Source organism: Mesoplodon mirus, assembly GCF_964341445.2.
Source record: "Mesoplodon mirus genome assembly, chromosome: 9".
Lineage (NCBI taxonomy): Eukaryota > Metazoa > Chordata > Mammalia > Artiodactyla > Ziphiidae > Mesoplodon > Mesoplodon mirus.
The window spans coordinates 108,321,949-108,344,555 of record NC_138985.1 but is presented as its reverse complement, the minus strand read 5'-3'; the positions used below and the strand labels follow the sequence as shown (position 1 = coordinate 108,344,555).

Below are 22,607 nucleotides of genomic sequence, written 5' to 3'. Positions count from 1 at the left end.
GTTGGGTAAGGGAACATCTAAATTATGCTTCAAAAATTGTCTACAGCTTAATTTAGGCTTTAGTAGATGCTTCTGCATTTTTTGCTTGGATTATTTCTAACCATATAGCTCAGTTGAAATGATGCAAGATTCCAGGAATTAGAGCAGGTATGCTGTGTCAGTATCATCCACACTAGAATAAACCTGCCCCAGGTGGCCGGGCTGGCTCTCTGAGGCCACAGCCCTTAAGCTGTTCCCATGCTGCTCCACACCTGTGCCAGGTGTGAGCTGGGGGGCGTGTGACTCCTCTTTCATAGTTACTTGGATTAAGAGCCCCGCTGCATTCATGGCACAGGCTGACCCGTTTAAGTTGCGTTTGTTGACATGTGACTGACTGTGCGCCCCAGGGTCATGAGGATGATGTTTTCTTTCTTTGTGTTTTGCAGGTTGTGGGCTGCACACTGCAGAAAGATACAGCTGAAGAAGGGTTGGCATCTTTCCGTTCAGCTTCATTAGTAGCTCAGGGTTTACTTCCCATGTCTTAGAATAGTAATTGGATTAGAGTTTGGGATATTCTGATATAACCGACTTTGGTGCACTGAAGTTTAATGCACAGAAGCGCATTAAATGGAGGCCGTCTGTTGATTAATTTCCAGTCGGTTAGAGGAGAACGACTCTGGGAACCTGACTGCGGTGTGTGTGACAGGGCCCCGGGGATCCCGAGCTCTTGGCGGGTGGGGCTCATTTCTGCGGACCTCTTTGTAAACAGTGTGTGTGATGTTGCGGACACGGAAAGACAACCCGCTAAGCTCGGAGGGCCACGGGGAAAAGCGTGTGCTTGTCGGGCGTGTGCTCCCCTCGCCGCTCTCTGGACTGACGTGGTGCCGTTGTCTCTGTGCAGACGGCTCCTCCAACCATGTTTACAACTACCAGCCCTGTGACCACCCGCGGCAGCCTTGCGACAGCTCGTGCCCTTGTGTGATAGCACAGAATTTCTGTGAAAAGTTTTGTCAGTGTAGTTCAGAGTGTAAGTATTTGTTGTCTTGATGTGATTACATGAGAATTCAATAGGCTGTTGGTCAGCAATTTAAAACTGTAACCTCAGTCGGCACAAGCACACGGCAGCCCCTGCGTGCTGCTCCCTTTGGGAAACTCACTTACGCCACGAGCATGCCTGGTGCCCAGGAATGGCGCTGGGCCTGTATCCAGCCAGCCTCCTGGCTGACGCGGGTATGCGGGCAGGCTTAGGCGAATGTGGGTTAAAGGAGCTTTTATTTTTTCCCCCCTTGATCATTTAACTTAAATCATAGTAGAGTTGACACAGAATGGAAGGGGACTCTAGAAATAGCTCCCCAAATACTTTTTGGACACCAGAAACTGTTAAGAGTTAGGTGGGTTTAGTCTTCAGAATACAGGAATGTGTAGCATCAGGGTAGTGATTGTAGTGATTTAATGAAACTGCACTGAAGCCTGGATACCAAGGAAGTACCTAGAACTCTGTCGGAATGGTTGAGATCCATGGATACTACGTAGTCCAAATCCTTCCTTCGCACCTGTTTTATAAATCAAAGAACTGTAAGTACACGTGCCACCTAACAAACAAAAGGGGAGACAGGAACTCAGTGACCTACTTCAGTATGGACAGCTTTAACTTTCCTGTTACTTCCCTTTCCTCGTGTACGATGGGATAATACAGTTGTTGTGAGGCCTCCGTGCGTTAGTCAGGGCCTTAGCGCCAGACTTGAGCTGCACCATTAGGCAAGGTTTTCGTCTGACGAAGAACATCTCTCTGAAGGTCAGAACCGCTTTCCGGGATGCCGCTGCAAAGCCCAGTGCAACACCAAGCAGTGCCCGTGCTACCTGGCTGTCCGAGAGTGTGACCCCGACCTCTGTCTTACTTGTGGAGCTGCTGACCACTGGGACAGTAAAAACGTGTCCTGCAAGAACTGTAGCATTCAGCGGGGCTCCAAGAAGGTAGGGCGTGATCATTGTTGGTGGGCTTCCGAGAAGTGTCAAAGTCAGGATAGTCTGAGACCATTTAGCTGGGGCAAAAAAGTGATTATTGAATGGTACAGCTGACAGAAGGAAAATGGTTCATTTTTCTGTAGAGTACTTTAGTTTGATATAGGATGAACCAGTAAACTCTGGGAAGCAGCTGTTAATTGTATCAGATTTGAGTAAGAGGTATTTTTCCAGTTGTTTAATAGGCGATTTGATTTTCTTTTTAAGTTTAGTTAATAGAACAAGTGGTTTATCTGGTCTCCTTAAAGCAAATCAGTGGTGTTCCTGTCAGAACAGAGACCCATTCTTATCAAATAGTATTCTGGGTTCCCTTTTGCACAGAGTAAAAGATGGGACTTCCCACGGTAGTTTCTGCAGACTTATTAGTTCCTGTTTCTATAATAACCTTGAAAATAACACAGGCAGGAATTATATAACTGAAGCCTGGGCATTGCATGCACTTGACTTGTTGCAACCAGGGAGTTTATTGTTGACCAAAAGAAACTTAGTTTTTTAGGGTAGTATCTTAGTTTTTAGGGTAGACGATAGATTTCTTCAATTAATCATTTTTATAATAATAGCTGACATTTATTATTTAATATAGAGCAGGCCCTGGTCTAAGCACTTTGTGTATTAACTCATGAGTCTTCCTAACTCCCTGAGTTAGGAATAATCATTAAACCCAACGTTCTGAGACTTGTCAGGAAAGGAGCAGGAACTCAGCCAGGCGTTCTGGCCCTGGACCCTGTGCTGTGAGTGACCACCCCGTGTGCACGCGGCACGCTCATCTCTTAGGGTCTTGAACTAGTGTGTAATGTAACTGAGATCGTACTACTGTGGTCCTACTCTACTGGAACTTCTGTTTATGGCAGTGGCTTTATTTTTTTGGCTGTTCAGACGGTTTTACTCTAGGTCCTCACGTCACAGTGATGCTGGCGTGGTTTCCCAGGGACACCCGTTCAGCCCCGAGAACTCCCAGTTCTCCCTCAATCCCGTACTTCCCCACTGTATGATAAAAACGCCTCCTTCAGTTTGTTCAGAAAGTGGATAATCCTAATGGCGACATGCCTTTCTACACATCTTTTACCTCCTAAAACAGAAAACTTTTTACCAACGGGGTTTCATTTGCTAAACAGTATTTAGCTGGTCGGGAAGGTACTTGGTTAATTCTTCCCTGACAGGGAGTGTAGGCTGAGTCAGAACAAACATAGATCGGTAACCTGGGGGATCCGGGAGTCTTTTTCAAGGCTACGAGGATACTTGGAATGAAAGCATAATAACGAGCCACGATGAAAAGTCAGGGATTCATTGCCAAACAGACTCTAACGGTAGAAGCGACAGCGATGATCAGTCATCTTGGCGTCAGCTAAGAACAGAATGCTGGCCCATGGGATCGTGCCACCCCTCGTGGGGGCTTTTCGTGCTGTCGTGAGGAAGGGCCGTGGGAGGACGCGCCCGAGAGAAAAGCGCCCTGGAAGGAATAAAAGCTGGTGAAGAGCCAGGAGAGGGCCCCCTGGGGGCTGGGAGCGGGCCTGGAGGAGGTGGCGATAGAGGCTGCCTTGGGGAGGTGCGGGGGGCAAGGGGTCCCTGTGTGACAGGCACGTTGCAGGAAGTCAAGGGCTGAAGGACGGGCAGGGAAGCAAGTGGTGCAGCACGTCCGGAGGCCTCGTGCCAGGACCGCAGTCGGAGGGACCCGCACCAGCACAGGTGACGTCGTATTTCTGAGAGAGACAGAGGATACTTAGGCCCTACTTGATTTACAAAAACCAAGACGTGCTTCTTGCAGTTTGTCAAGCCCTTTGGTAACGTGGGGGAGCCGACCCCTTCCCCCACCTGTGGTCGAATTACCCTGGTCATCCCACGGTCTGATTTGTCCGGCTTCACTCTCCTCTGATTCTATGATTGTGTTTATTATTCTCTAGCATTTACTGCTGGCACCATCTGATGTGGCAGGCTGGGGGATTTTCATCAAAGATCCTGTACAGAAAAATGAATTCATCTCGGAATACTGTGGAGAGGTAAGGCAGAGCCGCCCAGTTACAGACAGAGGGATGCTCACGTGGCGTCATCTGTACTCACTTTGCCTTGCACCGATTTTCATTGGGCAAGTCCATTGGGTTTGATTAGAAGTGAATTTAAAATGCCTTTTCAGCTTGGGCTTGTGGGTTTGGTTTGTTTGGAAGTTAAGCTACACGGCTTCAGTCCTTGTCACAGTTAGCCTTTATCACCTGGGGACGAGGGGGAGAACAAGAGCTTTAAAATGAGGAGTCTGTCCTGCTTGATCCACAGCCTAGTTGATAAAGACCTAAGTTAGGAAAAACCCTGGGGCTGGCTTCATTGTGCGATTAACCCACCTGGTTTGTATTTTGTACTGAGTAAAAAGACTTTTGTTCATCACTTTCTCCAAGCATAGTTACTTTAAATGTGGAAGTATTCAGTATTTCTAAGTTAGAGTCCTTAAAATATCACTGTTTTTGACAAAGAGAGAAACTGGCCACAGTGACTCTTTGTTGAGCATCCTCAAGGTCCCAACTGTTCCTGATGAGCTGGAGTGTGTTCTCCTACCAGGCTCACCTGATGCAAAACAACCTCCCCCATGTCCTTCCTTTTAGATTATTTCTCAAGATGAAGCAGACAGAAGAGGGAAAGTATATGATAAATACATGTGCAGCTTTCTCTTCAACTTGAACAATGGTATGTTGATGAATTAGAGTGCATTTGGTTCCCAGGTTGCACGGGCCCTTCTGGCGGCTTGAGTATCAGAAACGACGTTAGGGGCCCCCAGCGTCTGCAGTGTTGGAAGGAGCCCCGGCCTGGGCTGTTTGCTGGGAAGCCAGGCAGGTTGGATGAGTGTAACTTGGGGGTGGAGGTGGAGGCTCCCTCAGCCGTGGGGGGCTGTGTGTGCAGGGAGTGATCGCTGCCCCGGCCCTGAGCTGCTCCTTGGCTTCACTGCCTGGCTCTCCTCGTGCCCCTCTTGGCACAGGCACCAGTCGGCTGGGCCCCCCTCCTCCAGTTAGTGCCTCTGACCTGGGAAGGGTGTGGAGCACGGCCTCGTGAAGCGTCTCCACAGCGTCCCTGGGGGTCCTCAGAGGACTGTGAGGGTAAAGGGTGCTGCGTGTGCAGATGCCGATCCTGGGTGGAAAACTTACGGTGTAGTCGGGTCACTGCTGGGAGTGTGCACTTCACACCCAAGCTACTCAGGGGGCCTCTCAGCTGAAGCAAGTAGAGTGGGTTCTTTCATGAATGTGCTCCATAAATGGTAATAATGAAAAAAACTAATATAATTTAAAATGTGAAGGGAAGAATTTAGTCAGATTTTTTTTTTTTTTGCCATGCTTTGGTCAGTAATACGTATTTATAGCTGATGCAACCTTGAATCACTGATGAATTTTTACCTAGAGAACATTTTCTTCCAAATGTCATTTCATACTAGGTGAAGTTGGTTGAATGATTTGCTTTTGAAGGCAAACCCTGAAGAAGTATAACCAGTTGTATTTCCAGAATCACAATAACTTTGTTTATTGATCTATAGCTGAAATTGTTTACTGGATTGTGCTTATTTTTTCTCTTTAGATTTTGTGGTGGATGCAACCCGCAAGGGTAACAAAATTCGTTTTGCAAATCACTCAGTAAATCCAAACTGCTATGCAAAAGGTAGGTGTCCCCGGAGGTGGAGCTGCCGCAGGTTGACCTGAGTGGTTCGGGGTTGACACTTGTTACCTGAATGGTCAGCAACTCTCCCGGGCCGATTGCACTGACCCCGGCGTCTCTCTCTGCAGTGATGATGGTTAACGGCGATCACAGGATAGGGATTTTTGCTAAGAGAGCCATCCAGACTGGTGAAGAGCTGTTTTTTGATTACAGGTTGGTAACAGTACATTTCTAGAGTCATCAAGGGCTTTTTCTCCCTGGTCCAGCTCCGGGCTTCTGTCGTTGGAGGGACAGAGTTTTCTGGTCGTTATTTGTCGTGGGCAGTGGTGGGAGCGTGGTGACGTAGTTTCCATTATACAAGTAAGTAGTGCTTTAAAAGTGTAGAAGCTCCGATTTTACCTTTGGGGGTCCCTTCTGCGGGAAGAGGCATGCCAGCCGTCAGGGTGCTGAGCTGAGGCCCTCGGCTGGCAGTTTATATTGTCAAGCTCGGGGGGATAAACTGACAGAGTGCACTCAGGTGACTGTCTAGTTAAACCAATCCTGTGGCTGATTGTACACCCCATCCAGAAGCTGTTTCTTGAGTGCTGAGTTGTCGTCATCTAGGGCCCGCGTGTAGCCACTTTCAGTGGCAAACTGCGGCACAGCTGAAGGTGAGATCTACCCAGATCTTTAGTGGGAGGTTACGAAGCTGTAGCCCCCCCAGCTCTGAGTGAGGGGCAGCTGGTAGACCTTCCTTCGGGTGCGCGGTAGGCTCCAGCTGGCGGCGGCGGCCGCAGGTGCCTCTGTCCTGTTCTTTCTTCAAGGGGCTTGGGGGGTGACCAGCTCTGGTTGCTCCTGGGCCTTGTTGACTAAGGGCCTAAGTCAGGGCTCCGCCACATCGCAGTTACTTTGCCTTCCCCGTGTTAGGCCTAAACACTGCGCTGCGGGCCTGCCTTCGCCGGCGGTTGGTTTCAGGGGCACAGGGCTGGCTGGGGAGAGAACTGGGGAAGGGTTGTACTACCAGTTCCGTCCATTTGCAACTGGAATAGGCCCAATGGTGCAGCTGTGTAACAGGATGCGTGTGTGCTTTTCCTCGGGGACGTGAGTGCAACACACTCAACTAAGCAGACTTGGTTGTGTTGGATCTCACCCCGGGCTGGAGGGTACTCACCCCTTTTTCCTGCTGTTTGTTTCAGATACAGCCAGGCTGACGCCCTCAAGTACGTGGGCATCGAAAGAGAAATGGAAATCCCTTGACGTCTGCTACCTCCCCCCTCCTCTTGGAACAGCTGCCTTAGCTTCAGGAACCTCGAGTACTGTGGGCGATTTAGAAAAAGAAAATGCAGTTTGAAATTCTGAATTTGCTAAGTACTGTAAGAATAATTTATAGTAATGAGTTTAAAAATCAACTTTTTATTGCCTTCTCACCAGCTGCAAAGTGTTTTGTACCAGTGAATTTTTGCAATAATGCAGTGTGGTACATTTTTCAACTTTGAATAAAGAATACTTGAACTTCTCCTGGTCGTTGTCATCTGTCACACAGCTTCCCCAGCTGGAAAAAGACGACTGAGTCTAATGGGAAAAACATTTAGCTCCTTTGGTTTTCCAGTAGCCATCCTACTGAAATCTTGGCTTTTCACTAATACTGCCTATTAGGCAAGTTAATACTAAATATAACAAATATATGCCTACATGTAAACATACTACCAATAATACACGTTACAATTTAATAAGTGACTCACTGCTGGCATCTGAGACCAGGGTGGGGCGCGTCCCTGGCTGCTGAGAGGCCTGCAGCTACGTACCCTCTAAGCCTCGTTCCCCATGTGAAACAACAGACAATTGGACGAAGCAACTTCTGAGAACCGATCTAGCTCTAAATTCCACGAGTCTAGATACAGCCCTTCAGAGATATGACGGGGATATAGCCAGACTAGGTTCATACCTCCTCGAAGAAGGAATAAGAACACCCTTTTACGTCCCAAGGAGGCGGGTGCTGCTCCTCAGGCCAGGCGGCAGTGGCACAGTGACGCCGTTGTGGTGGGAGAGCCCAGATGGCTGTCATCAGCCCGGGCGTGTAGCTGCCTCTTCTATTCTAGAGTTTGGTAAATTTTCATTGATTTATAACATGGTAATGCTTAAACGGGAAGCTCAGTCAAAACTCACCTTCTTCTGCAGTTACACAAACGCTGACAAGACTGGTTTCCACCGCATCCACGCACAAGCCATAGCCACCTGAGTCCCGGCATACAGTTCATGTGCCCCTTGGCTTTGGCAGCGAAGAGACCCAGCCTTGGGGGCTAGTCTTGTGTGTCATCCGTGTCTTCTCTGCCACCCTGCTGGGATGTCCTGTCCCCACGCTCCACCCAGGAAGCGGGACCTGTTCACGGAGGGTCACCCCGCGTTTGCCCGATCACCGCATCCCGCCCTTGGCACTCAGCCCCAGCGGAGCCCGTCTGTTCCCTGCTGCACATGGGCCTGTTCAGGACACCCCAGGGATGACTTGCCCCCAACAGCAGCTACTGACAGAGCTCGTTCCAGCCACAACTTTTCTACTGCGTGTAGCTCCCAACCTGTCCCCAGACGCCAACACCGGGAGGTGGGTCCCTGAGTCCAGGGAGGTTCTGCTCGTTTAAATACACCAGAGACCCAAATGCAGCAGAAAGACAACAGCTGTACTGATGGACGGCATCCTTGTGAGCGCCAGCTGGTGTGTATTCTCGGTGCACAGCAGGCTTTGTACCCTGATTTGCAATGTACCTCCAGTAACCTACCCACCGACCTCACGGACACGGAGATTCTGACCAGAAACACTTGACACGCAGCCACGGCTACATCCCATGTGATCAAGAGCATCCTTAGATCCAGGCAGCTTTAGATTTTCCTTCATCTGTAATGGGGGAAAAAAGCACAGAGCTTGATCTTGACACAAAGTATTCAAGTACCCAGTTAACGGAGAAAATTTGGGCAAAAGCTAAGTTTAAGTACGTGCTTTTCTCCCTTCCCCTTGCTCACCGCACCAAGGTGGTAATTGACTTGGTATGTGGGTAAGCCTGGTGGTTAGTTCCCTACCAGGGAAAACAGACTCCTAAGTAGGATGAGATGAGTGTAATGAGTTATCACAAGATACGGATACGTTTCAAACAGTTTCCACGGTTTAGGAATACCACACATTGTTCGTTGAGGATAAAGAGCCCAACAGGCTGCTCAGCTGGTCGGCGTCTGTGGTCCCGAGGCTTTTCCCCTGATGGTCATGAGGACCCACGTGTCTGACCACAGTCCTGATGGTCCAACACAGGCAGCACCTCAGCCTCAGAGTAAACTGCCTCAGGCAAATTTGAAGGCGCCATGACAACACCGTTCCGTGTGTCAAAATTCTCTTCAATCAATATTTTGTAATTTATAAAAAAATTAAAATTATCTACCTGGAAACTGCTTCTTTTTTTTTTTTTTTTTTTTTTTTTGGCTGTGCTGGGTGACATACAGGATCTTAGTTCCCCCAGCCAGGGATCGAACAATTGCCCCCTGCAGTGGGAGCATGGAGTCCTAACCCCTGGACTGCCAGGGAAGTCCCGCTAATTATTATTATTATTATTTTTTTTTTTTTGCGGTATGTGGGCCTCTCACTGTTGTGGCCTCTCCCATTGCGGAGCACAGGCTCCGGACGCGCAGGCTCAGCGGCCATGGCTCACGGGCCCAGCCGCTCCGCAGCATGTGGGATCCTCCCAGACCGGGGCACGAACCTGTGTCCCCTGCATTGGCAGGCGGACTCTCAACCACTGCGCCACCAGGGAAGCCCCGCTAATTATTTTTTGATATTGTCTGAATCATTCACCCTCCAGCCTTCACTGAATCCAGTCAGTGACTCCAAAGTCCTGATTTCCACCTCTGCCCCCGCACCCGCCAAAAGTCAACTAACATCGTGTAATTTCGATTTGTAGATGGGTCATCAAGAGGGATTTCACATGTGGACGTTCTGAAGAACGTTAAGTATTCTGCCGGGAGTTGTATGAGCTTTGGGCTCTTACTGGAATAAGCTCAAATAAACGCTGGCTTGTTCCTCCAACCCATTACAAACAATTCCAGTGACGGGTGTATGTAGCACCTGGTATTAGAAATGGTCCAATATGTCAAATCCGCACAGCTTTTTGTATGTGAACCGCACCTCCATAAAGAGGTTTTAAAAAACCATCCACACTCACCTATTATGACCAAGTCACTGTGCTGCCACTGGAGATGAACTCCGTGTACATAAAATCAAATCACCCAGACAAGTTATTGCCATTCCTAAAAAAAAAAAAAAAAAATTGTCTTCATTAGAAGGGGGATTCAGTTCAAATGGGTCAGCATTAGATTTTTTTATCTGGGTGTGGTAAAATCTTAAATTTCTTTCAAAGGAAAATTAGATACCTCAACAAATAGGCAGGCCATCTTAAAATGCTCAGTCAGTAAAAATATTTTAAATTCAGGTGCCTCTTGGTCCTGCATCTTGTTTTCCCTGCACCTGTTGCTCAGGCCTGTACTTCGTTGTCCCTGGCTGCTTCTCACAAAGGCACTGACGGGTGACCGCCTGGCAGTTTGCATTAACGCAGACATGAGGTCCAAGAGTCCAGCCCAGGAGAGAGAGGCTCCTGGCAGTGTGGCCCCACCTTGCCTGTTCCCCTCCCAGGCGAGAGGAAATGGTTCCCTCAGACCGCGGTACCAGTGATAGCCTGGAACGTGGTTTTCCTTCAACCAACCAACTCCTGTGGGTTCTGCCAAGGCTGCCGTCCACCATCCCTCCCCCAGGGTGTGGACTTCCTGTAGCAACTGTGCACCAGACAGCTTTCAGAAGGCCTGGGCATTTGTCCCTAAGTAGATTCGGAAGATACTACTTACTATTGAAGTTATCCTGAAAAATGCAGGAAACTCAATTCTCGTGGCTTGTATTTGGAGGCCCCGGCCATCCTGGTTAGCCTAGGATATGGTTTAGGGAATAGAGGCACAAAGTCTTGCGCTGCTTTTTATTCCACACCCATTAAACAGGACAGTTACCAAGTGTGGGGGGGGCAGGTACAGGTGCTGAATCTGAGGATGGGAGGGAACCACCCGATCACCTACCGTCAGTCCGCCTTTGCTCACAGATGTCCTCGGTCTTACCAAAGGCTCTCTTCATCCCGGAGGAGCTCAAGAGACAGCGGCAGAATCTCATCAACATCCACCTTCCCACTCGAGGAGACTCAGACACAAACTCGGCAACTGGCTCCGCGGTGGTTACTCACAGCACGTCAGTCGCGGAGGCAGACGGACGGTTGAGAAGCAGAGCTGTGGTCCCCGCCAGGACTCGCGGGCAGTTAGGTCGTCCTCGGAGCCCCAGGGCACCGCAGGACCTGGGGAGAGGGACGGTCCCCTGGGGTGGTGGCACTGCTCTTTGCCTGGTTCATGCATTGGGAATCTTTTATAAGATTGCTTGAAAAAGAAGAACGTACTAGAAAAAAAAATAAAGAGTGGACACCATTACACAAGTGCTTAGGCTATTACTACTCCTTTTAATAACCTGTTTAACTTTTAATTTTTTAGAACTAACCCATTAGGTGCCAGATTGGTCCAAGAAACTGTAAGGACTTAGCTTTGGCGTCTTCCTCTGGCCCTGCTCTTGGAACCTGGCCTCCGGGCAGGTAGGGACCGGACAGGTGTTGGCAAGCATGTTCACGTCTCACGTCACGGGAGGTGCGGGTGGTTTATGGGGACCACGAAGCCCCCGAGACGGAGCCGTCCCCGGGGTCTCTGCTCCCACCTCCCGTTCCTTCCGTCCTCGGGCCAGGAAGTGACCGCCCGGGGGCTGAGTGACACTGATACATCGCCAACCCCAGGACCGCGGACGAGGAGTGACCGTCCTTCGAACAACTGGTCGGAAGCAGGAGGGAGGCGCTGGTGGTAGACACGGTTCCCAAGCCGCACTCGTGACCAGCGCCCGGAAACAGGGGCCACTCTTCCTGTGGGAGGTGTCCGGATGACCCCGTCCAGCCTTGCAAGTGTCCACAGAGAAGCCATGGGAGGCGCTGAGGCCTGGGAGCTGCCGTTCAGTCGCTGGAGGAAATCGCGGGGCTGAGCACAAGCGTCGAGGAGAAAAAGACGACAAAGGGCTTACGATGGTAAGAGCTTACAAAGGCCGATCTCAGGAGGGCGGCCCCTGGGGCCTCAGGAAGACACTGGCAATACCCGTTTGCACAATCATTATGTCTTTTATTTACATATAGAAATTAGTAAAACTTAAAACAAAACCAAATGCGACTTGTACAGAAATCCTTTAACTTTCTTTATTTTCACACATTAAAAAATGAAACACACTATACAAATGGTTTTTCATAGCGGATTACACGTGGGTCCATTCAGACCTGCTCTCCAGGCGCTGCCGGCCTCCGAAGGGCCGCCCGGCCGGCCGCTGTCATTCACGTGGCCAATGGGTTGATTCGGATGCAGAAGCATGCAGCCCTCAGCGAGGAAGGTTCCATCCCCTCTGGTCTTAAATTAGCTTAAATGGCGTCGGTGTCCGTATTTACAGACGTGAAGTGTGGCGATCCTGAGCAGTTCTCATCGCCCCGAGCCCGCGATGGGAGCCTGGGCCTCGGGCCGAGCAGGAGGTCCGCGTGGCGCCGCCGCCGCCGCCGCCTCGTCTCCATCCTTCCCACGGGACGAGGGGCTGCGCCGCGGTCAGACCCCTCCAGGAGGGTTAGGCCAGGTAACTGTAGGTGTCCTTTTCACCATCCACTCGCTCCAAATATTCTTTCTCGATCAGAATGTCAATGCATTTCTGGGCGCCATTTTTGGAAGAGGAAGAGGTGGTGAAAGGGAAAGAAAAACACGTTCAGGGTCGAACGGAGACGGAGCCCCTCCATCCCTGGGGCACCGAGTCTTCCTTCCTTCGGAGCAGCTGAGACGAGACGCCGCCTCCCCGCCCGGAGCCCCGCCCCCGCCGCTCCCGTCCCTCCAGCCGCTCCCACCCCGCGGTACCTGCTGCCCAGTTTCTGTCTGAAACGACCGCACCCAGAAACGAGCCGCGAGCCACCGGGCCACCCAGGGGACCCGGAGCAACGAGCCCCATCCATGGAGACCGCCTTCCCAGCGGGCTCGGCAGATGCGGGAGGGCAGGACTCTCAAGGCCCTCTGGGCAGAGTTCAAGGCACCGGCGTAGGACACACGCAACGGTGGTGACACCAGGGCGTGACTACCGGCCGGGAGGGAGCGGGAGGCTCCCGGGGCGCGGGGCTCGCTCTCGTCTGGGGCGGCTGCTCGCTTTGCCCAGATCAGCACAGCTGAAGGCTGAGGGTTTTGCCCTTCTCTGTGTATATGCTTCAATAAAAAGTTGAAAAATTCATCCTATTTTCTTTTGCAGAAACCTGTTATACATGACCAAGCCAAGTTCCTTCTTCACGACACAGCGATCAACCTAGTTTGGTTACCTCTTTTGGCTTCTGAAATGTATCTGAATGCCTCTGCTATGTAATTCTTGTACCTTAATTACTGGGACCCGAGGCTTGAATCTTGAGGACAGCTGGGTCAGTACTTCTCCAAGTAACTGCTGGTGCTTTAGAACCTTCCTCATTTTCATAATTCTCACAATAGCCGCCTGTGTGACCAAGGAAAGGAAAACAAATGTGTTTTAACAGTTATAAGAACTCACCCGTAGTAATTAAGAAGAACCAGCAACAAGGCTGCTAAATATGTAGAGGACGACGACTTCCTAACAGGTAACAAGCACCCGCAGGTCAGAGCGGGCAGGGGGCCAACTCTATGTACTTAAGTTTCAGTGCTAACACAACAAACATTAAAATGTTTTGGTCTTATAAGCAGCAATTTTAGCAATTTAACCCAAGTAGAAAACACTTTTAAAATAAGAAAAAGTTCAGTCTTCGAAGCCACGGAAGCCGCGTGACCCTGCACTAAACAACTTTCCCTCCCTCCCATCTTAGTAACTCACCACATGTATTTTCTCTCATCTATTTCATCGATTATTCCATTTACTCCATCCAGAACCATCCATCATCCTGGCCACCACTCCCAAGTCACAGGGAACACAGCCCAGAGGAAGCGCCACCCCAGCTGCGGTGGCCACCTCCCACGTGAGGGGACAGGCACCCAGTGTCACCTGGATCAGTAGCTTGCGATCTTCCTCGATGTTTTTGTGTGTGGTTTCTTGTTCCTGCTTCTGTTCCGTTTTCATTGGCACATTGATGTTAACCCTTAATTTCTTACTGTCAAGAAAATCGAGGAAACCAATCACTATTGTTTTAAAAGGCACGCAGTAAAGGCTTCTTTCTGTTTTCAATCTTTAAGAGGTGCTTGCTCCCCGGACGGAGGGTGGAGGGTGTGACCGACCATCTCCCGCCTCCCTGCCACAGTCATCTCTCTGAAAGGCCCCTAGGTTCTCTGCAGGGCGGGTTCCTGCTCTGCCAGCAGCAGGACGTCTGTATTGCAGGAAATTCAGTTCCTTAACCTGCTCTCCCAAACTCTGTCAAGTGAAATAAAATCAAGACACTGGGACACAGAGGTCCAAACTTTCTAGGCGAGCCATTTAAGGAGACTTAGTTGCCCACAGAAGAAAAACCCAAAAACTGAAACAGTCAAATGGAGACCCACCCAGGACGGGTCAGAGGCAATCAGAGGCCCCTGTCAAAGGCCTGCCAGGCCTGGCACCGTGCCCACAGCCCCTCACCTGAGGTCACACCAGTAAGTGCACTGGGGGTCAGGGGATAAGTCTACGGCCTAGGACCGTCTACTTGTTAGATTTTCCTTACTTTTTATAACCAAGATATAGTTTTATTAAGGTATCTGGCTTCAATTCCACCTCATCAACATTTGCATTTTCGTCTTCCAAGACCTATAAGAAAACAACTGTTACTACGTAATCTCAGGAAAAGGCTTTCTTCTAGCTTAACATAAAAAGTACACAAACATACCAATAACTTCGACTTCAATAAAATCTGTAGGACTTGTGCCAAAATGTCCTGCAATTAAAGAGAAAAGAGAAAATGCATTTTTCTTTGTAATAAGAACCACAGCCCCAGTCCCACAGTCCATTCTTCTATGGAAAAATAATAGTCACTGAAGTAGAATATGCCCGGAGGAAAAAGAGGGATGGTGCCTCTTAGAGGGTCCCCAAAACCTACTCCTAAAAGTCAACCCCTTTCTGCTCTTGATCACCCAGTATTAAAGCTGACAATTCTACTACAAATATTAGAAATCGTGCATAACTGATTTCTTTGACTATATCTTCTTAGATGCCTGACAGTGCATCTTGGACACCGATCACCGCACAAGAACGAGCAGAGGGAGCGTCCCGGGCCTGGGCGTGGTGAACAACACCGTCTGTCCACCAACAGGATGGGGATGGTGCCCGCCACCCTGCTGCTGACCCACCTCTGGTGAACTCTAAGCCTGTCGTGTGGCCGCTGGGCCACTTCCCCCCCCAGAGAGCGGGTGGTCAACCGTTTCTCAGCTCTCCTTTAGCTCCACAGCTTCCCGATCCCATGGAATCGGACAGTCACCAGGCCGCTCACATGCGCAGCCCCGTCTCTCCTGGACGGACAGAAAGGGCCGCCCCCCCGCGTAAGGGAAGCCCATCCTGGTCAAGGAGAGCTGGAGAGGCCTCTAGTGTGGTGACTGGCCCAGAGTCCAGAGCAGAATGAGGATGCTGCCGGCCACGCCCAGGGCACGGAGGCAGAGGCTGCCTTCCTGAGCCAAACTGACTCCTACTGTGGAGGGCAGGGGAGGGGGGCAGCCCCCCGCGGGGAGCCGGCTCTGCACTAAAAACTGGCTGAGGGGCTGGCGGGGAGACCGAGCACACAGCAAGGCGAGGGACCACTCAGCTCTGAAAAGTGGGTCCCCGAGGGCAGAGCCCCACACCACTGTCTGGGGGCAACCTAAGCCTCCACCCTGACTGAAGCCTCCTCCTTCTGGTGAGGAGTGAGGAATAAAGAACGCTCCTACGTGCAGAGAAGCAGATTCGTTTTGTTATTAGAAACTGAGAATGTATTCTGGACTAACTTGAAGCAGGACTCAAAAATAAATGACTTTCCTAATTCACATTCTATGAGGCCAGTACTAGCCCGACACCAAAACCAGACAAAATCGTCAGAAGAAAAGGGCAGACCAATTTCCTATGAATAAAGGTGGAAAAATCCTCAAGAAAATTCCAGCAAACATATAAATTCCAGCAGCATATAAAAAGCATTATATACCATGACCAAGTGGTATTTACCCCAAGAATGCAAGCGTGATTCAACATTAAAAAAAACTATCAAGATAATGCACCATATTAATAGACAAAAAGCACATAGTTATCTCAATGGAGTAGAAAAAGCATTTAAACAGAATCCAACACTCTTTCATAATAAAAACACTAAAACCAAAATGAAACGAAACAAAACAAAAAACTAGGAATAGAAGGGAATTTCCTCAGTGTAGTAAACAGCATCTAAGAAAAACTTAGTGACTGTAAGGCTTTCCCCAAGATCAGGAACAAGACAAGGATTCCCGTTCTTACCACTTCTATTCAACAATGTACTGCGAATTCTATCCAGAGCAATCAGGCAAGAAAAATAAATAAAAGGCATTCAAATAGGAAAAGTAAGTAGTAAAACTATCTGCATCTGCAGATGACATGGTCACATATTAAAAAAGCCCTAAAGAATCCACACAAAAACTATTAGAATAAATGAGTTCAGCAAGGTTGCAGGATACAAGTTCAATATGTAATTGTATTTCTACACACCAGCAATGAACAAACAATTCCATTAACAATAGCATCAAACTTAATAAAATACTTAGGAATAAATTTAACCAAAGTGTAAAGGCTTGCATAATGAAAACTATCAATATGAGACACAGTTTAAAAAGAATAAAAGACAATCTGAATAAACGGAAAGACATCCATGTTCACAGAAGACTTAATATTGTTAGGATGGCAATTCTCCTTCCAAAGCAATCTACATATTTAATACAATCCCCATCACAATTCCAACTGCTTTTTTTGCAGAAATGGACAGGCTGATTCTCAAACTTATATGGACCCAGAATAGCCAACACAATCTTGAAAAAGAACGAAGTTGGATGTCTCAATTCCAAAACTTACTACAAAACAACAGTAACCAAGACAATGTGGTACTGGCATAAGAATAGACATTTACATCAGTGGAAAAGAACTGAGAATGCAGAAAGAAACCCATACATCTATGGCCAATTGATTTTGACAGGTTGCTAGTACGAACCAATAGGGAAAAAACATGTACAAAAATATCCAATCACTATGTTGTACACCTGAAGCTAATGTATTAATTTATACTTCAATAAAAAGTCAGGGCTTCCCTGGTGGTGCAGTGGTTGAGAATCCGTTTGCCAATGCAGGGGACACGGGTTCAATCCCTGGTCCGGGAAGATCCCACATGCCACGGAGCAACTAAGTCTGTGTGCCACAACTACTGAGCCTGCGCTCTAGAGCCCGTGAGCCACAACTACTGAGCCTGTGTGCCACAACTACTGAAGCCTATGCGCCTAGAGCCCGTGCTCCGCAACAAGAGAAGCCACCACAATGAGAAGCCCATGCACCACAACAAAGAGTAGCCCCCACTCGCCGCAACTAGAGAAAAGCCCGCACGCAGCAACAAAGACCCAACACAGCCAAAAATGAATAAATAAATTTATATATAAAGTCAACTATACTTCAATAAAAAGAATAAAACAGGGAAAGAATAATCTCTGACCTTGGACTAGGTAATGGCTCCTTAGATATGACACCAAAAGCACGATCAATAGAAGAAAAATAAAGTGAGCTTCATCAAAATCAAAACGATGTAAGTGATAAAGAAAATGAAAACCCAGAGAACGAGAGAGAATATTTGTAAGTCACGTATCTGAAAAGAGTCCACTATGCAGAATATATGAAGAATTCTTACAACTCAACAAAAAAGACAAATAACCCAATTAAAAACGGGCATAAACATCATTAGTTGTTAGGGAAATGCAAATAATCACAATGCGGCACTACTTCATATCCACTAGGATGCGTGTAATTTTTTAAAAAATGGATAACAACAAATGTTGGCAAGGATGTGGAGAAAGTGGACCCTCATACGCTACTGGTGAGAATACAAGCTGGTGTAGCCACTGCGGAACAGTCTGGCAGTTCCTTCAAGAGATAAATATAAGTTATCATGACTCAGCAATTCCGCATCTAGATTTATACCCAAGAGAACTGAGAATATGTTCATACAAAGACTTGAAAGGTGGAAACGACCCAAATGTCCATCAACTGATGAATGGATAGACACATAAGGTGGTCCATCCATACACTGGAACATATTTCAGCCATAAAAAGAGGATGAAATACAGATATGTGCTCCCACATGGATAAGCCCTGAAAACATTATGCCGAGTGAAAGGAGGCAGACACAAAAAGCCACATGTCATATGATTCCATTTATATGACATGTCCAGAGCAGGCAAATCCAGAGAGAAAGGCTGGGGGGAGGGAGGGAGGGAGAGAGAAGAGTAGATTAGTGGTCATGGGGGCTGGGGAGAGGACAGGTAAAGGGTAGCTATTGCTAGTGGGTATTGGGCTTCTTCTGAAGGTGATGGAAATGTTCTGGAATTGGATAGTGGCGGTGGTTATACAACCCTGTGAAAAACCACTGAACTGTATACTTTAAAATGGTGAATTTTATGTTATGTGAAATAGCTCAATAAAAATGATTAATAGGAAGAATAACATTAAGTGAAAATTTAAGTTTAGTAAGTAAAAGCTTAGCTGGAAAGAGGGTTAAGAACAAGCTAAATGAATGAGAGGAAAGCATATCATGTGTACGTGTGTGTGTAGGTATATGTTACACTGAGTTTAAAAATTAGTATTTAAAAAAATCATGCATTGAGCCCTGGAATAAGAGCATATTCATATTCATAAGACAGATACCCATTTCAAATCACAGAAGACCCTCATCCCCTCCTCCCACACCTTCCCACAGCAAAGAGGCTGGCGGTAGGAATACCATTTTGATCTGGGTGCTGTCTGTCAGCTGCTGCACGGCATACGCATCTTCCGTGTTGTACTGGAGCAGGATGGCCATCTGGAACGTCGACGCCTTCGGGTCCCCACATGAAAGAAAGAGAGGCAAAACCTAAACGCGCGGACAACTCCCAGAGTACAGAGCCTCAGCGTGAAGAACCTACTTATGAAACCAATTCTCCAAACAGATGCGAAAAACCAAAGCAGATCTAAAAGGGAATACAAACTGTCATAATTCCACCACGATGCCACATTTTCCTGAAAGACGTCATTCTCCACCTTTTCAAACATTCAAGTGATTTTGACCTTTCTTCCAAATGCTTTGTCTATATAAATACAGCTGACCTTTGAATGCCTCGGAGCGCGGCTGAGTTAGGGGTGCCGGGCCTGAGCAGCCGAGCGTCCAAGTGTAACTTAAGATCGGCCCTGTGTATATGTGCTTCCTCCCCACCTGAGGTTTCATTTCCAGATTCAACCAACCGTGGATCCGGGCCGTGCAGTATTTACTACGGAAAAAACCCGCCTAAAAGTCGACTCGTGTGGTTCAGGGTTAAGTGTACACACCGTCTATGCAGCCACACTCATTTTATGTAGATAAACAGAGATGCTCAGCCAGTGTAGACAGAAGCACTGAGCATCCATCTTTAAATTTGCTTTTCCACAAATACTAAAGAAAACTGTGTCTGGTACACCGCTGACAGAGGAACCTGCACGCTGAGCTGTATTACACTTGGGTGTTTTGGGTTTTTTTTTTTATCCTAAGTACTTCACTATGTAAAGTTTAAACGGTTTAAAGCAAACCACAACTGCTCTGAGGTATTTTTAGCAAAACGTGAGCCAGGCAGCACGCACCGGTTTTAATTCCTCAAGCTGTGCAGGGAATGACGCCCACTGAGGGAGGGTGCTCCTTTCCTGGGGGAGCCCTGGGCACCGTGCCACACTCCCCATGGGAACCCCTTCTCCCTTCCCCTCTTCCATAACCCGCGGCAACAACTAAAGGACCATGAGCACCACCACTTGTCCAGGCAAAACCCTGGTCAACGGGAGGAGGAACAGCAGCGACAGTGTGGGCTGGGTGAGTGCCTCTGACAGACTTCAAGATGCCGCCAGAAAAATGACCTGGGGGGCACGGGGGTGGGGGGAAGGGCAAGACTGACAGCCCTGAGGCCTCTCCCGAGGTGAGCAGGGGCCTCTCATCTCCGAAGGCAGTGACCAAAACCAAAACAAGTCTCTAATAGATGTTCCACAGCTTGGTGGTAGCCCCACAGGTGTCCACATCTATCATAACTCCAACTGTACACTTAGATGGGTGTCTTTTTACGTAAATTATCTCAGTAAAGTTTACAGAATGTCCACTGATCAAAAAAGGGGCACTGAGATTTTAGGTACTGAAGTATGAACTCACAGATTCTTCTATGCATACTTGGGAATAAAGAAAATTTTCCAATCGTACAATTGACCCTTGACACAGGTTTGAACTGTGTGGGTCCACTTATACGTGGATTTTGTTTTTCAGTAGTAAACAGGACAGTGCTACAGATCCGAGGTTGCTTGAATCCAAATGCAAGGGAACCGTGGATACAGGGTACCGTGGACGCAGGGTGCCAACTCTAAGTTATGTGCAGATTTTCAACTGCATGGAGGACAGGTGCCCCTAACCCCCGCACTGCTCAAGGGTCAGTTGTAGAGAAATGCACATTCAAGTGGATAAAGACCTCCGGACCTGGTGTAACAGAATATCAAACACTTAATTTTATCAGGGTAGAACTATTAAAAGTTTCAACTAACGAGCAGGTTGAGTCTGCAGAATGCAGTCAGAAGTTTCTTAACACCTAACAATAGATTTATAATTGTTTTTATAAGCACACTAGTGAAACCCTCAAGATGGATTCTTTAAGGGAAAAGACCTTAACTGCAATTTCGTCTCTGCTGCGTATCAGCCAGGAGCCAGAGGAAGTCACTTAAATTTGCCTGATCCTCAGTTTCCCAGATACAAAATGGAAACCTAAGTTACAGTTATTATCACACAGCACTCAGCACCGCAGTGAGCGCCAAGGGCTGTTGTTAATGTGAAACCGCCCTGTCAAAGGGAAAGAGCTATTATCGTAATTAAATGCATGGAACTCCAGCTTTTTAAGCTACTATCTGACCACTTAGTGTGTGCCAGGCAGGAGCTGAACCCAACACTTATTAAATACAGGATTTCATTTATTTTTCACACCACACACAGAGTCGAAGCAAAACCACCCGCCCGCCCTTTCGTGGGGGAGAAAGGTGAGGCTCAGCGTCATTAAGTAACTTCTCCCTGAGCCACAGAGAGCAAGAACTCAGCTCCGCTGACTCTTAAAATCCAAGCTGTTTAACCACGATATTATTTTGCCAGAAGCTTGACTCCAGATTTTGTTGCGTGAATCACTAAATTTCTGTAACTTGTCTTCATTTATACTTAAAAAAAAAATCCAAAATAAAAAGGTGATCTTACCTGCAAAGTGTATCTGTTTTTGAAGCAGTTTGTTACTAATTCTCCTTTTGACAGCTGATATAACCATGTCAATTTTCTGCCACTGTGACGGCTGGCATAAAACGCTGTGAATCGCTGGTAACTCCGTTCCAGCTGGATACAGAGGGGGAAGAGCATTTGTGGAATAGATATCTCACCATATTCTACAGTCAACATCTCTAAATAAAAAACACTGGTCCAGGGCTTCCCTGGTGGTGCAGTGGTTGAGAGTCCGCCTGCAGGGGACACGGGTTTGTACCCCGGTCCGGGAAGATCCCACATGCCGTGGAGCGGCTGGGCCCGTGAGCCATGGCCGCTGAGCCTGCGTGTCCAGAGCCTGTGCTCTGCAACAGGAGAGGCCACAACAGTGAGAGGCCCGCGTACCGCAAAAAAAAAAAAAAACCACAACACTGGTCCAAGTTTACAGGACAAAATGCTTACAGAACAGTAAAATACAAATATCAAGTGTTGACTCTCTTGCAAAAGCAAGTTGATTTAAGCACTTGAAGGTACAATCAAAAAGTTTTTAGCTCCAGACAAGTAGGTATCACCACCATGTTCATCGCAGAACTGTTAGGTTCTACTTTTGAGAGTAAATGATCAGGTAAATGAACGCGCTGCTGAGCTGGAATAGAGGTGGCGCACCTCTGGGCCTCCTGCCCTGCCTGGGGCTCGCGGCTGCCTTAGCACCGCCCGGTTTAGCGCCACATGGCCAGCTAGCAGAAAGGCCTTCTGCAGACAGCACGCGTGTAATGGCGGAGGCTGCCCCTTTTCACCTCTGCTCAACACGAAGGGAACGAACAGACGATAGAGTCATCCTTACCTCCGACGGCAAGGCAAACGTGCAAGACTGCTGAAAGGGCCACGATCCAGAACTCAGAACTTGAATACTGAAATCCACTGGGGGAATGGGGAAAAATTCAGGAATACATTTAATTAGCCTCAGAACTGAAAAGTGTCACCATCTCAGATAAACATGGATTGCTTTTTATTAAAAGAAAGCATACTGAATGAAAAATCCTGCTTTAACATAAAACTAAGGATTGAACACATTTAATTTCAATTAAATTCAGTAAAGGGAAGAAGACCCAGAAATTCCCTCCTCCAAAGAGTGAGTTTTCCATTTCTCTTCTAACGCAGAATTACAACATCGTGTGCCTGTTTGGCTGCACCTGCTTTAGTTTTCTGCCATGAATAACCTCAGTCCCCCTGAGGCGCACTTGAGGCCACCAGGCATGGATGGCGTGAGAGCCCCAAACTCAAGACAACGAGAACCCCAAAGTAAACCGACTTCACTGTTCCGTGTAGCACAGATTACTCTGTGTATAGCACACGGACTATATGTATCTAACACACATATAATCTACACATTGTTTGTAACAGTCATGTATCATCGCAGATGGCTGACAAGTCCGCTGACACAGCTGTCAAGTTTAACAATGAAATAGTGCTTTCAAT

At 47.9% G+C, this 22,607-nt stretch overlaps 2 protein-coding genes across 11 annotated transcripts in view; one reads left to right on the top strand and one right to left on the bottom strand.

Annotated features, from left to right (window-relative positions):
• The window catches only part of EZH2 (enhancer of zeste 2 polycomb repressive complex 2 subunit), a 63,070-nt gene extending 55,944 nt beyond the window's left edge, over window positions 1-7,126 (top strand). For 5 of the 7 annotated variants that reach the window (XM_082631988.1, XM_082631985.1, XM_082631991.1 and 2 more), the window contains 8 exons: window positions 426-466; window positions 881-1,006; window positions 1,775-1,953; window positions 3,903-3,998; window positions 4,593-4,674; window positions 5,554-5,634; window positions 5,760-5,844; window positions 6,807-7,126. In XM_082631988.1, coding sequence (XP_082488114.1) covers window positions 426-466; window positions 881-1,006; window positions 1,775-1,953; window positions 3,903-3,998; window positions 4,593-4,674; window positions 5,554-5,634; window positions 5,760-5,844; window positions 6,807-6,867 — 751 coding nt within the window. In that variant the 3' untranslated portion in view covers window positions 6,868-7,126. The remainder of the gene's footprint in view (window positions 1-425; window positions 467-880; window positions 1,007-1,774; window positions 1,954-3,902; window positions 3,999-4,592; window positions 4,675-5,553; window positions 5,635-5,759; window positions 5,845-6,806) is intronic. The other 2 variants (XM_082631989.1, XM_082631986.1) reach the window with 1 other exon arrangement.
• A 4,688-nt stretch (window positions 7,127-11,814) lies between these two features.
• Window positions 11,815-22,607, bottom strand: part of CUL1 (cullin 1) — a 118,950-nt gene continuing 108,157 nt past the window's right edge. For all 4 annotated transcript variants that reach the window (XM_082632383.1, XM_082632385.1, XM_082632384.1 and 1 more), the window contains 8 exons: window positions 21,973-22,049; window positions 21,132-21,263; window positions 18,633-18,725; window positions 14,550-14,597; window positions 14,388-14,470; window positions 13,739-13,844; window positions 13,106-13,219; window positions 11,815-12,403 (listed from right to left, as the gene is read on the bottom strand). In XM_082632383.1, the coding sequence (XP_082488509.1) occupies window positions 12,323-12,403; window positions 13,106-13,219; window positions 13,739-13,844; window positions 14,388-14,470; window positions 14,550-14,597; window positions 18,633-18,725; window positions 21,132-21,263; window positions 21,973-22,049 (734 nt within the window). In that variant the 3' untranslated portion in view covers window positions 11,815-12,322. The remainder of the gene's footprint in view (window positions 12,404-13,105; window positions 13,220-13,738; window positions 13,845-14,387; window positions 14,471-14,549; window positions 14,598-18,632; window positions 18,726-21,131; window positions 21,264-21,972; window positions 22,050-22,607) is intronic.